The following is a 13387-nucleotide window of genomic DNA, read 5'->3' on the forward strand; positions in this document are numbered from 1 at the left end:
TTGCTTGGTGCCGTTTGATGCTTGTGGCGTTGCTATGATCACCAACTGGATCTTCTAGTCTGGGTCATTTACCCTTTTTCTTTTTAGAGTTGATGTTGGTTTGGTCCTTTCTTTGAGCATGGGGTTTTGGTTTCAAATGTATTGGGACTCTAGCCTATAGCTGTAACTCTTGACTTTTTCGGCTTCCACAACCTTTTATTACAATGAATTTTTTTTTTCTCGGACAAAAAAAAAACAGATTTTCAAGAGTTAAGTTTTGTTGTACTTTGTTCAAATGCATCAACTAAAAATAATTGAAGCAAAAACACTTTCAATTCTCCTCTTTATAGGAAGTAGAATGCTAATATTTTTTTTTCGGACATAAAAGAATGCTACTCCTGTATAGCAATGAATTCTTACCTGATTTAATTCAATTTCATTTAATTTTTAATCAAAATTTTAATTTTATTTTATGTAAAATATAATTGAACCAGTTAATTATACCCCCTTTTAAATTTAATTGATATCAATTTCAAATTAAATCTTTACCCTCCAATGATTACAAACATAGGAATCAAGTGAGTTAATCGAAATTATTTTAAAATTTTTTTTATCATAATTAAATCATATTCGTATGGAATCAGTTCTACAGATTCTTACACTACCAATGAGTTAAAACTCATTAGTATAGTCAGTAATATATTGATGAGCTAAATAGTATGGTGGCACGGGAGAGTGAGAAGCCAAATTCTTTGTTTTCCTATCTTCAAGCAATCATTCGCATAGTTCCCCCATAGCTCTCTTGGTGGCGATGATGATTCTGGTTATAGCTTCTTGTTTACAAAGTGTTGATCAAGTTGCTTCGACTTTGCATGGCTCTGTGTTAGCTTTTTCTTTTTCTTTTTCTCTTTTTTCAAAGGCTACCATGAGGATGCGACTGGCTTGGTGTTGGCACAAGTCGTAATTATCAGCGGCGCTGGTAGTTTTTTCTCCGTCGGCAAGATAACACCCTGAGTACTGTTTATTGGGTTGGGCTTATTTTAGAACTCTTGGGCTTTTTGGTATTCAGGCCATCAGTCTACTGTATTTTGACCCATTGGACTTTTCATGTAATAATATTTGCACTTAAATTTTTTAAAAAAATTTAAAAGGAAATTGGAGAAAAATATATTTTTTATTTATATTAACTTGAAACCTATAGTAATAGGTAAAACGGATTTAATGAAAGTAAATTAAAGTTTGAAAATTTTTTAAAATAATTAAAATTAAGTAATTAAATTAAAAATATACTAAAAGTTGAGTGGTTGAAAATCATCCAAAATGATGAGGATAGGTTAATAGTTCTCTAAACTTATTAGGTTGTTATGAAATTAACTATATATTATCTGTAATTAAGAAGCCTGCAGTATGTCCGACGGGAATTTTTTTATGAGATTTATGAAAGAATATACTTTTAAACTTGACATTATATTCAATATAGTGTTAAACCCACGGTGATATTTTTTAAAACATATTAAAAATTTGTTAATGAATATATTATATATATTTACTGTCATATATTATATATTCTTTTAGTCTTTCCCTTTCGATTTGATTTTAGTGGTTTATCAGGTCTTGTCTTTCTGACCTAATTTTAATGGTCTGCTATTCCAAAAAAGTCTGATCTCAGTGGTCTGCTTCTTGGTGGTCTTTCTTTTGAAATGCTTGATTTTAATGGTATGTTTTTTTGGAAAGTTTAATCTTGATGGTCTTTCTTTTAGAATGTCTAATTTTAGAGTTCTTCTTTTGGAAAGTTTGACTTTGGTGGTCTGCTTTTTTGGAAAATCTAACATTGGCGGTATGTTCTTTTAAAAAATCTAACCTTTGTGACCTTCCTTTTGAAAAATCTAATTTTAGTGTTCTTTCTTTGTAAAGTCGGACCTTGATGGTCTTTCTTTTGAAAGGCACCCTGACCTTCCTGACCTTCCTGATCTTCCTTTTGGAAAATCTACCTTAATGATCTAGTCTTTCGGCCTTACTCTTTGGACCTGACCTTAGTGGTATACCCTTCTGAAACTTACCCTTCCAACTTGATCTTAATGGTTTGTCCTTCAAGTCTGATCTTAATGGTTTGCCATTCCGATCTGGCTTTATTGGTATGCTTTTTCAATCTAATATTAATGGTCTACCCTTCAGAGTCTTATCTTATGAGATCTTCCTTTTTAATGTTCCTTTTAGAGTTTTCCTTCTTGAGGAATGAACCAATATCAGTGTAATACAATATCGTAATATCTCATAAGGAGATAATACCATTTTGTGAGGTTGGAAGTACACTGACAGGTATAGTGGCCTACATAATTTTGTATTTCCAACCTGACCTTAATAATTTGCTTTTCCAGCCTGACATTAGTAGTCTATCATTTCGGATTTTATCTTAGTAAGATCTTTCTCTTTGAGATCTTTCTTTTTTAGGGAGATCTTTTCTTTTAAAATCTTTCCTTTTTAGAGAAGAACTAATAGCAATATAATACGGTACCATGATATCTCATAAAGAGATAGCGCCGTTTTGTGAGAGTGAGAGTACGCTGGTAGGTACAGTGACACGCAGATAAGAAGTTAATAATTATAAGTACCGAAAAGATTGAAAACCATGCAAGTGGGGTAATAGAATGAAATCACACAAAAAGTATGGACGTAATTTCATATAATGCATAGAAAAAGAATAAACACAATTAGTTAAAAAATAAAAAAACCATGAAAAAGTAATGTTTTGAAGAGAAAGGCAGGGTATAAACAAAGATTCACAAAGTAAATTGATACTATTCACGTGCGGTTGCAAATTGCAATTGAATTTTATTCTATATATCTATTATATCTTTCTTTTATACACTTTTTACTTATTTTATCCATTCAACAAAGACTTTTAATTAGTATTTAAATCAAAGCATGAGTATTTAAAAGTTTAAAAAATTGAATAATAAAATGTTACTTATTAATTATATTAAGTAAAATTAATTGTTTTAGTAATCGATTTATTATAATAATAATTAGCTAAAAATTAAAAAAATAATTTTTTATAATTCAATACCTAAATCTTTAAATATTAATGTTTCAACTATTTTAAGATATTAAATACTAATTTACAGAAAATGATCATTGTAGATTTTAATTAAACCACTGATAACCGAACAGAGTTTGTTTATATACGACGACAACATGGAGATTTTTTCAAGTTGGTCTTAATTGTCTAACTAATTGTCTTGATGTTTTATGTCGGTAATGATGTTTGTACTTCACCAAAAGCTTTCAATTTCTTATTTCTTCAAATGGGTATTTGGTTTAAACTTATAATTTCTTGCTAAATGGTAATGATGATTAGATTCTTTAAACAAATAATTAATATCATTAATTAAAATTAATAATACTCCCATTATTTCATAGTTTTTATTTATTTTTTTAATTATTTTAAAATTATTTAAAAATAAAACTGCCTATTATATTAATAAAATTTTATCAAATAAAGAGTAATAGAAAGACGAACAGAAAGGCGAACAGAAAGACGATCATCCTAATAAATTCTTTAGCCAAAGAGTAGTTAGAATGACATGACGACAAATTTATCTAACACAAATATCAGTTTTAGAGATTTACAATCATTCAAAATCAAATCAAGTTTAGAAATGTCTAAATATAGAGACCGAAAAATTTGAATTACTTATAAACTGTCCATAAAAATGCAGCTATTAAAAGGCAAAAGTTCTGTCGCAAAAAATAAACAATGACAAAAAGTTAAAACTTCAATAATTTCTGGCATACCATTATCTTTCAAAAAATCAAAAATAATTTTATTTAATTTTAATTTCTTTTTATTAGTTAATTTTCATATTTTAAAAATGTTATAAGTTAGAAGAATCGAATCTTTAACTAAAATACTTATTTTTCAATAAATAGAAATTATGATAAGTTAAATTTATTTTTTTGCTTACATGTATGATTTATATCCTGAAAACCTAATTATAGATTGTTGGGGTTATAGCCAAAATAAATTAGATTTAAATTAAGACTTTTTAAGTATATTATTGAATTAAAGATTTGTATGGGGGAAATTAAACTAGTAGGTCTTTGAAAAAGAAAGAATGTTTTCCAAAGTACAAATCCAAAATGATGAGAATTAATCTCAAATTTAAAAGGCCAGCTAAAAGGAAAGCATATTGTATGGTATTTTTCCATAATCTCATCATGAATTATTGCATTATTCAGAAAAAAGAAAAGGAATTATTGCATTATGGATTTTAAATTGTTTGGTAATTTGTCTTGTCATATCACTAAACTCAAAGGATTTGTCCCTACTTCATCATCTTTCTTGAAAAATAAAAATTCGTCATCATTTTTGTGCTTTTTTTTTCTCAAGTAAAAAAGTTAAATTTGAGCCTCAACAGTATACTGAGCTAAAAATTGAATGAGAGAAGAGAAAAGAAGGGCAGCGTGGCTTTGCACCGGTGAACAGGGACCTCAAACTCAGGCTCTTTTTTTTGTTTCGTTCGGTGATTTTGATTTTATATTTATACATTTTATTGTTTTCATTTCAGAAGTTATTTTGGGTATAAAATTAAAATTTTCTGTTGTGTTGTTTAAATTTTTATATTTTTTAATGCGGTAAATTTGAAATTTTTGATTTTTTATCTTTTTATTTTTGGTAGTGAGAATCTGTCGACAGTGGCGGAGTCAGGAGCTTCTCTTTGGTAGGGTACCGATTGTGCTGCTGCGGCACTATCTTTCAAAGCATTTTCTGATTGTCGGTACGGCACGTACCCTTACCGTACCTTCCCTCCGCCCTGTCCATAGGGATATATTGCAGCCGCTGTGGCTAGTGGCTTTGTGGATGAGGGTTGTTTATGGAAAAAGTTTTCATTGTCCTCTTTGATAGGAGTTCGTTGCATGCGAACGATAGTGGTAACTCTGAAATTTTCATGTTCAGATCATTGTAAGTCTAGCTAACTCTGGGCTACAGAGTTCAGTCCGGTGAGTGCTCCATTGCCCCGTTGAGTTGTGTTTTCTGTTGCTTTTGATTGGTGTTTTTCTCATCCAGTGTTGGTGGACAGTCTTATCTTCAATTAATGTCTGTTAGAGATATTCATTTTTCTGATAATCAGAGGGTTGTTTAGCTCGAAATTGGTAACAGTAGTAAAATTTGATGGGATGGAATGCTGAAGCGATTTTTACATATGATTTTTGGTTCTGATTTAAGTCTATTAGGTCAGGATTTGATTAGTGGACTGAATTAGTTTTCTTGAATTTCAATAATTTAGATTATTTTATTTGAATCAAATTTAATGAAACAGTCGGATCCGAACTTGCCCAAATAACTTTTGGATCTACTTTCCACTTGGCCCAAAATGGTTAACCCAAATTATTTAGTAATTCTGTGTTAGCTATTATATACAAATCTATTTTCTTTAAATCTTCCGATGTGGGACGGTCAGTTGTCGCAATTCCATCAAGTAGGCAGCTGACCGTTACACTCGGTCCCGCTAAATTGCTAAATTTTGCGACGTACTCGCAACTGAATCCATTACAATTGCTAATCAGGATCGAACCCTCAGATATTATGATTCGCTAGTATCTCGGGTGGCTCCACCTCGTCTCTCACGGGTAGCCCTTTCCTTGCAGGCCCACTAGTTCTGCACAATTTGTCTGACTCAGGATGGCTCTGATACCAATTGAAAGTCGGGTCCGAACTGGCCCAAATAACTTTTAGACCCACTTTTCACTTGGTCTAAAATGGTTAACTCAAATTATTTAATAATTTTACACTAACTATTATATACAAATCTATTTTCTTTTCGATGTGGACGGTCAAGTGTCGCAATTCCGTCAAGTAGGCAACCCAACGTACACTTAAATTCTCTCTCCTGTAAATTTTGCCATTTAGATCATAAAATGCAATTTCAACGGTGGTAAGGTCAAAATAAAAGTTAAAAATTATTAAATTTTATTTTTATTTAAATTTATTAAATTCTTAAAATTTTTTAAAATTAACTAATTCACCTTTATTTTAAAATTATTTAATTAAAATATTTTTATATTTAATAAAATTTAACTCTTTAATTTTTTTATAAAATTTATTAATTATTTTGTATTATTTATATTACTCGAGTCTTATAATTTTAAATATTCACATTATCTAATTACTTTAGTTAATATTAAAATAAATTAATTAATATTTTTTTAATTTCAAAAATAAAAATGCATTTTATTAACTGATTTTAAAATAAGATCGAACTAGCTAATTTTCTAAAAAACTAAGGATTTAACAGTAATTTTCCATTTTGTAAAACCCCCTTTTATCTTCAAAGATAACACTTGATCAATGCACAACTTGATCTTGAAAATAGACCTTCCGCCTCTTACTTATGCATATATAAAAGCATAACATCACAAAACCATGGTTCAAGGCTTAGGCACTATAGACAATTTATACATTGTTCAAGGCCCTGTGGGGTTCAATTTTGGAAAAAGAACTCAAAGGATGAGTTCTCTTTTGCTCTGTTTCTCTGATTCAGTTTGTGTTTTTCTTTCACTTCTCAACAGGTAAAAGATAAAATATGCAATGATAGTGTCTAGTGATGACTGGGTTTTCTTCTTCTTCTTTGTATTGATTTGGTTTTGATTGCACTTCCATTTTTGCATTTTGAGAACCCTTTTCACTATCACCAATTCTGCTGCTGCTACAACCCATGAAAGAGTTGGAGAAAAGCTTGGATCCACAGCTATGGCAGGCTTGCTCAGGAAGCATGGTGCATATCCCTCCTGTGAATTGCAGAGTTTTCTACTTCCCTCAAGGCCATGCTGAGCACTCCCTATCTCCGGTCGATTTCTCCTCCTCCCCTCGAATCCCGGCGGTTATACTATGTCGCATCTCCGCTGTCAAGTACCTCGCTGATTTAGAAACGGATGAAGTTTATGCTAAGATTAGCCTTGTCCCATTGCCAAATAGGGAGCTTGATTTTGGAGAAGAAATGGGTATATGTGATAATAGTAATGTCAAAGGCACAGAGAAGCCTGCTTCTTTTGCCAAGACGCTAACCCAATCTGATGCTAATAATGGTGGCGGTTTCTCTGTGCCACGGTACTGTGCAGAGACTATATTTCCCCGGTTGGATTACTCGGCAGATCCTCCGGTGCAGACGGTTATTGCCAAGGATGTTCATGGCCAGATATGGAAGTTTAGGCATATTTATAGAGGGACGCCGAGAAGGCATTTGTTGACTACTGGGTGGAGCACGTTTGTGAACCAGAAGAAATTGGTTGCTGGGGATTCAATCGTGTTCCTGAAAGCTGAAAACGGCGATCTCTTCGTAGGAATTCGCCGCGCCAAGCGGGGAAATGGGCCTGAGTCGTCGTCACCTCCCTCTGGATGGGCCACAAATGCGAGTTTTGTTAAACTATATGGTGGATTTTCCCTTTTTCAGAAAGAAGATGAGAATAAGGGAACACGAAATGGGGGACTCAAAGGGAGGGGAAAAGTGAGGCCTGGAGAGGTTATGGAGGCGGCGGAGCTTGCAGCCAATGGTCAGCCGTTTGAGGTTGTTTATTATCCAAGGGCAAGCACCCCTGAGTTCTGTGTTAAGGCCTCTTCGGTGATGGCTGCAATGAGGATTCAGTGGCGCTCTGGGATGAGGTTCAAGATGGCCTTTGAGACAGAGGATTCTTCACGGATTAGCTGGTTCATGGGAACTGTAACCTCTGTTCAGGTTTCTGATCCCATTCGATGGCCAAATTCTCCTTGGCGGCTTCTCCAGGTTGGCTACTTTCTTCACCTTGTTATCAATGTTCATTGTAACTTCTGCTCAGTTAGCATTTGCCTTAAAAGTTCTTGGATTTTTGTATTATTTGAGTCTTTTATAAGTTAAACATTCAGATTTGCATCACTTCCTTTCAAATTTAAACCAGGAGCTAGTTGCCTGAAACTTGATCGACTTCGTATGCCTGTCATTTGCAACCCTTTTAATCTGTTTGATAGGTCTCTTTATTAAGTTCTTGGAGGATGAAAATGCGGATGCTATTACCATTTTTGTCGCCTCATCTCCTGTTGATATGTCAAAATTGCTTCTGGTTTTATCTTCCTTTCCTTTCTGTTATTCAGTTTCAGTAAATGTGTCTCTGTGATTTCTTTTTACTTAGTAATTACGTTATTGTTATTCTTTGAAAACAATCCACTTAGTCTTAGATTATTGAACTATAATACATTGATCATTTGGTGCATTGAGTATGCCATTTCATGCATTTTGCAGTGGTGATTGTTCTTATAGACTCATTAAAGAGCCTTGATGGTTTTCTTCTTCAAAAGTTCTCTTGCATTGAGAATTCTTTTCTGTGCTAAAAAATCTCTGATTTTGTCTCATTTTGTTTTTGGTCCTTACATATCTCTGCAAATCCTCATTGCAGGTGACATGGGATGAGCCGGATTTATTGCAGAATGTAAAACGTGTTAGCCCATGGTTGATTGAATTGGTGTCGAACATGCCAGTCATCAACCTTTTACCTTTCTCACCACAGAGGAAGAAGTTGCGGCTTTCGCAACAATTAGACTTTCCCCTTAACGGCCAATTTCAATGGCCATCATTTTCAGGCAATCCTCTTGGGCCTAGCAGACCCTTTTGTTGTCTATCTGATAACACTCCTGTAGGCATACAGGGAGCCAGGCATGCTCAATTTGGAATATCTTTATCAGCTCTCCAGCTTAACAACAAACTACAGTCAGGGCAGTTTTTGTCCAGTTTCCAGCAGTTCAATTCACATTCGAGAATTTCTGAAAGTTTCATGAAAGGTCACACAAACAGCTATGAGAATTTATCTTGCTCATTGACGATAGGTAACTCTAATAAAAATTCTGAGAAATCTGAATCTGATAGTGTAAAGGGGCACCACTTTTTACTCTTTGGTCAACCAATACTCACTGAGCAGCAGATTTCTCATAGTTATTCCACTGATGGAGTCTCCCAAGTTCTTAATGGAAAATTTTCATCTGCTGAAAGTCCAGAAAAGCCAAAAAGTTGTGACGTTTTAAGATATGCTCCTGAGAAACAAACTTCACCAGAGAAGTCAACCAGTACCGGGTTGTCATGGCAGAGTCTTCATGCCACTGAAACTAGCTTGGATGCTGGTCTGTGCAAGGTTTTCTTAGAATCGGAGGATGTAGGTCGGACACTTGACTTATCTATTCTTGGTTCCTATGAAGAGTTGCATAATAGGTTGACCAAAATGTTTGGGATAGACAGATCATATTCGTTCAGCTGTGTCCTCTACCAAGATGCAACTGGTGCTGTTAAACAGATGGGAGATGAGCCTTTCAGGTACCTTTGTGAAGAAAAGAAAGTTCTTTCCTCGTCTTTTTACCTTTTGCCCTGTTCATTAAGTAGTTGTCTGTGGGGTTTTCTTGGTAGAAATGCATTAAAAACTTACATTTTTCACTCTTGATCAAAATGCAGTGTCTTTACAAAAACAGCAAAAATGTTGACAATTCAGATGAATCTAACTAGCAGTGACAATATTGGAAGGTAAGGAAGGAGGAAATTCAAACTGAAATATTTTCTTTATTTTTTAAAATTGTTTCACCTGGCAAACAAACTTTGTCTCAAACACTTATCAAAAGTTCATAATCTTTCTTGCAGGCCATGGATCACCGGGATGCGAAACACTGAGAATGGTCTAGAGTCTTCAAATAAGACAGGTCCCTTGAGCATTTTTGCATAATATAATGTGTGGGATATGAGAGTAAATGCAAGTGCATTTGCTGGAGGTTGAAGAGTTTTCAGTTGTTGTTGTTGTATAGATAGAAGAAACAAGATAAAGAATTCCCATGAGTCTCATCTCTATAAAGCTGTTCTGTCAAGAACGTTTCTTATTAGTGTCGATGTTTATTAACGTCACCATTGTTGTGGTGAAGTTCTCTTTCCTGAAATCTTGTTTATTTCTACAGAAATGGCTAGCAAGTGAAAGCAAGAAAAAATCTTCTAGTATAGTGTCTGATGCTCTAATGGTGGTTTACTTTGACTTGATAATGGAATGTGGGGTTTGACAGAGTATGTGTCTAGTCATATAGAAGGATAGATGACTTAAAACTCTCACATGAAGAAGAATCTTATATTTTATGTAAAAAAATATAAATAAAAAATATATTAAAACATTATTAAGATTTTAAAAATTTTACTAAAATATTTATCTAAAATACTCTCAACTTAAAGAAATTAAGTAATAGACATATTTATAATTAAAAAATTAATTAAAATATTAATTAATAAATTTTTATACTTCACAAATTAAATATTCTCCTTATTTTATAATGTTTATCCACTTTATTTTTTACACATATTAAAAATTATATTTATTTTAAATATATTAAATTTTATTAAATATTAAAAGATATTTTTAAAAATTTAAAAATAAAATTATAATAATTAATTTATATATTATTATAATATAAAAAATAATAATAATTATAAAATAATTAAAAATAAATAAATAAAAATTATAGGAGGATAGAATAATAAATTTATTTTTGAAAGGATGAGAACACTTGCAAGTTGGACCAAAGGGAAAGGAGAAGAGGTCACGTGCGGTCCCAGTTGTGTCGTTCTTGTGTTGCCCACTTCTCTTTTTTCACACGACCTTTTCTTTTTTCAAAAAACAAAAAAATATTTCTATTGCCATGTATTTCAATGACAAGTTACTATTTAATCACCGGTGTAATAAATTTTTTAATTTTGAAAAATATATTATAATATTTTAAAATTAAAAATTTAGTAATTAGTTTTTTTCATCCATTTTAATAATTAAATATTAAAAAATTTTAAAATATTTCAATACGTAAATTAATTAATAAATTTTTTATATTCTATGAGCTAAATAGTAAATATTCAATGATTAAAATTATAGAATAAATTAATTAATAAATTTTATTAAAAAATTTATAAATATTTTAATATATTTTATAAAATTAAAAAATTAATTGATAAGTTTTTTATATTATATATATTAAATAGTAATTTTTTATTTCAATTTAGTCCTTGGTTATAATTCTGAAGCTTTTTTTTAATAAAACAAATTATTTTATTAATTATAATATTAAGAGAACTAATTATACTTCAACATGTACACAATCCATTTATCATGATGAATATTTCTGTTGTTTTTTATTTCTTCACTTTGTCCCATAAATAAATAAATAAAATCAAGCGTGATTTTAATTTTTTTTAAATAAAATTTTATTAAATTAAAAAAATAAATTCTTTTATTTTAAATAAAAATTAATAAAACATAATTAAATTAAATTTTTATGAAATTCTTAATTTCAAAAAGTGAATAAGGATTTTATTCTTTTAAAATGTATAGTAATTAATTAGAATAAAATAATTATTTTGGTCAATTATTTTATGCTCATATTTATAATACTAAAAAAATTATAGAAATATTTTTTAATTAAAAAATTTAAAGAAAATAGTGTAGTCAGTAAATTAATAAAAAAGCATAGTATTTTTATTTTAAATTAAAACTTTAAAATATAATATTCACTTAGCAGTATTCGATTCAAATCGAAAAAATCAATCGAATCGAATAAATTTTAAAATTCAGTTCAGTTTTTTATTCAATTCGGTTCGGTTCAATTTTTAATTTTAAAAATTTTGATTATTTCGGTTTGATTCAGTTTTGATCAGAAAAAATTAAAAAAATCAAACCGAACCGATTAGCGATAATAATATGTTATTTTCAATAATATAGAGAAATTAAATTATATTAAAATTAAAATATTTTAATTAAATTTTAAAATATTAAAAATAAAGTGTAAAAAATAAAAAAATTATTAAAAATTGAAACAGATCAAACCGAACCGAATCGAACCGAATCAGACCTGTTCGGTTCGATTCGATTTCTGATCAAAATCGGTTTGATTTAATTTTCAAAAATACTAAAATTTTGATTTTTGGTTTATTTGATTCGATTCAATTTTGAATCGAACCGACTGAATGCTCGCCGCTAATTGTAAGGGATGAGAGAAAATTAAAATAGTAAGTAATTGACAAAGAAAGAATGTTTTCCAAAGTACAAATCCAAAATGATGAGAATGGTTGAAAGAAAACAATATGATTGGTCCACAAATGAAAATTATGCATATGTAATTATAAGATCATTAATCACAAATTTAAAAGGCCAGCTAAAAAGAGAGCATATTGTATGGTATTTTTCCATAATCTCATAATGAATTATTGCATTATTCAGAATAAAAAAAGAATTATTGCATTATGAATTTAAATTGTTTGGTAATTTGTCTTGTCATATCACTAAATTTAAAGAATTTGTCCATATCTTCATTATGATGCGCAACAAAATTAAATAATGCGATTCAATTGAATCTAAGGCGCCACAAAATCAAATGATGTGATTGAATTGAGATTGTGTCACGATTACTTACTTCATAAAAAAGAGAAAGTGAAGTAATTAGTGCATGTGACAACCACTCTAATTTGAAGAGAATGTGAAATAGTTAGTGCATATATAACGGCCATTCTAATATTCAAGTCAATAAATTAAAAATAAGGACAAATATAAGTAATTATTTAAAACTCAAGAGTATTTGTTTAAAAATGTGTATTTTAACTTCGTGATCATTGGCACTAAGAATATCAAATTAATTATCGTATTTTCTAAAAATTTGATTGATACTGGCTAATTGAGATGAAATTATGTGATTATAAGTGTAATGGGATCTGCTAGATTGTGTTCTCTGGTTGATACTGACTAATTAATATGAGGTCCTCTAATTATAAGTATAATGGGATCTGTTATGTTCTCCAACGGTAAATTTCTGTGGAGTTTCGTCTCGTAGTTGAGAGAACAAGTTTTGACAAAAAGTAAGACCGAAAGTGTTCAGATTTTTTTTTTTCTCGATAGAAGTGAATATCCTTTCATTACGTGACTCTATTTTCGAATACAAGCGTATGACCTACGCTTGAGCGATTATTGTATTATATCACATCATCTGTCCTTTTCTTTAAAACCCTTTTATAAAAATACCACTTCATCAATACACAACTTAATCTTGAAAATAGTCCTTTTGCTTTTTGCATATACATATATAAAAGCATTACATCCCAAAACCATGCTTCAACGTTAAGGCAATATAGATACCTTTTATAAAATAATTCGGTGTTATGTGGGTTCAAATTTGGATAAAGAGAATCCAAATTTGAATTAGGTTCCAACAGAGATAGATTTATGAAAGTGGAAGAGACGAGACAATATCATTGTATAATCCATGAATCGAAGAAAATAAAGATAATAGGGAGGCAAAGCATGCTTGCTTGAAATAAATTGAAAAGAGAGTAGCTCACATTTTAAAAATTTTGATAAGCGATGACTTTATTTATCG

General features: G+C 30.6%; 1 protein-coding gene across 1 annotated transcript; it reads left to right on the forward strand.

The window, feature by feature from the left end:
• The first annotated feature begins 6359 nt into the window (after positions 1-6359).
• LOC110612806 (auxin response factor 10) lies at positions 6360-9980 on the forward strand. The gene is made up of 5 exons (XM_021753612.2): positions 6360-6549; positions 6655-7760; positions 8407-9314; positions 9450-9518; positions 9633-9980. Exons 2-5 carry the CDS (start codon positions 6696-6698, stop codon positions 9712-9714), a joined length of 2124 nt encoding a protein of 707 aa, XP_021609304.1. The 5' UTR covers positions 6360-6549; positions 6655-6695; the 3' UTR covers positions 9715-9980.
• The last annotated feature ends 3407 nt before the right edge of the window (positions 9981-13387 follow it).

Source organism: Manihot esculenta, chromosome 4 (assembly GCF_001659605.2).
Source record: "Manihot esculenta cultivar AM560-2 chromosome 4, M.esculenta_v8, whole genome shotgun sequence".
NCBI classification, from domain to species: domain Eukaryota; kingdom Viridiplantae; phylum Streptophyta; class Magnoliopsida; order Malpighiales; family Euphorbiaceae; genus Manihot; species Manihot esculenta.

Coding starts and splice junctions, on each gene's coding strand:
- LOC110612806 (XM_021753612.2), top strand. CDS start 6,696: ATGAAAGAGTTGGAGAAAAGCTTGGATCCACAGCTATGGCAGGCTTGC. Junction 7,761..8,406: donor CTCCTTGGCGGCTTCTCCAG/GTTGGCTACTTT, acceptor TCCTCATTGCAG/GTGACATGGGATGAGCCGGA. Junction 9,519..9,632: donor AGCAGTGACAATATTGGAAG/GTAAGGAAGGAG, acceptor TCTTTCTTGCAG/GCCATGGATCACCGGGATGC.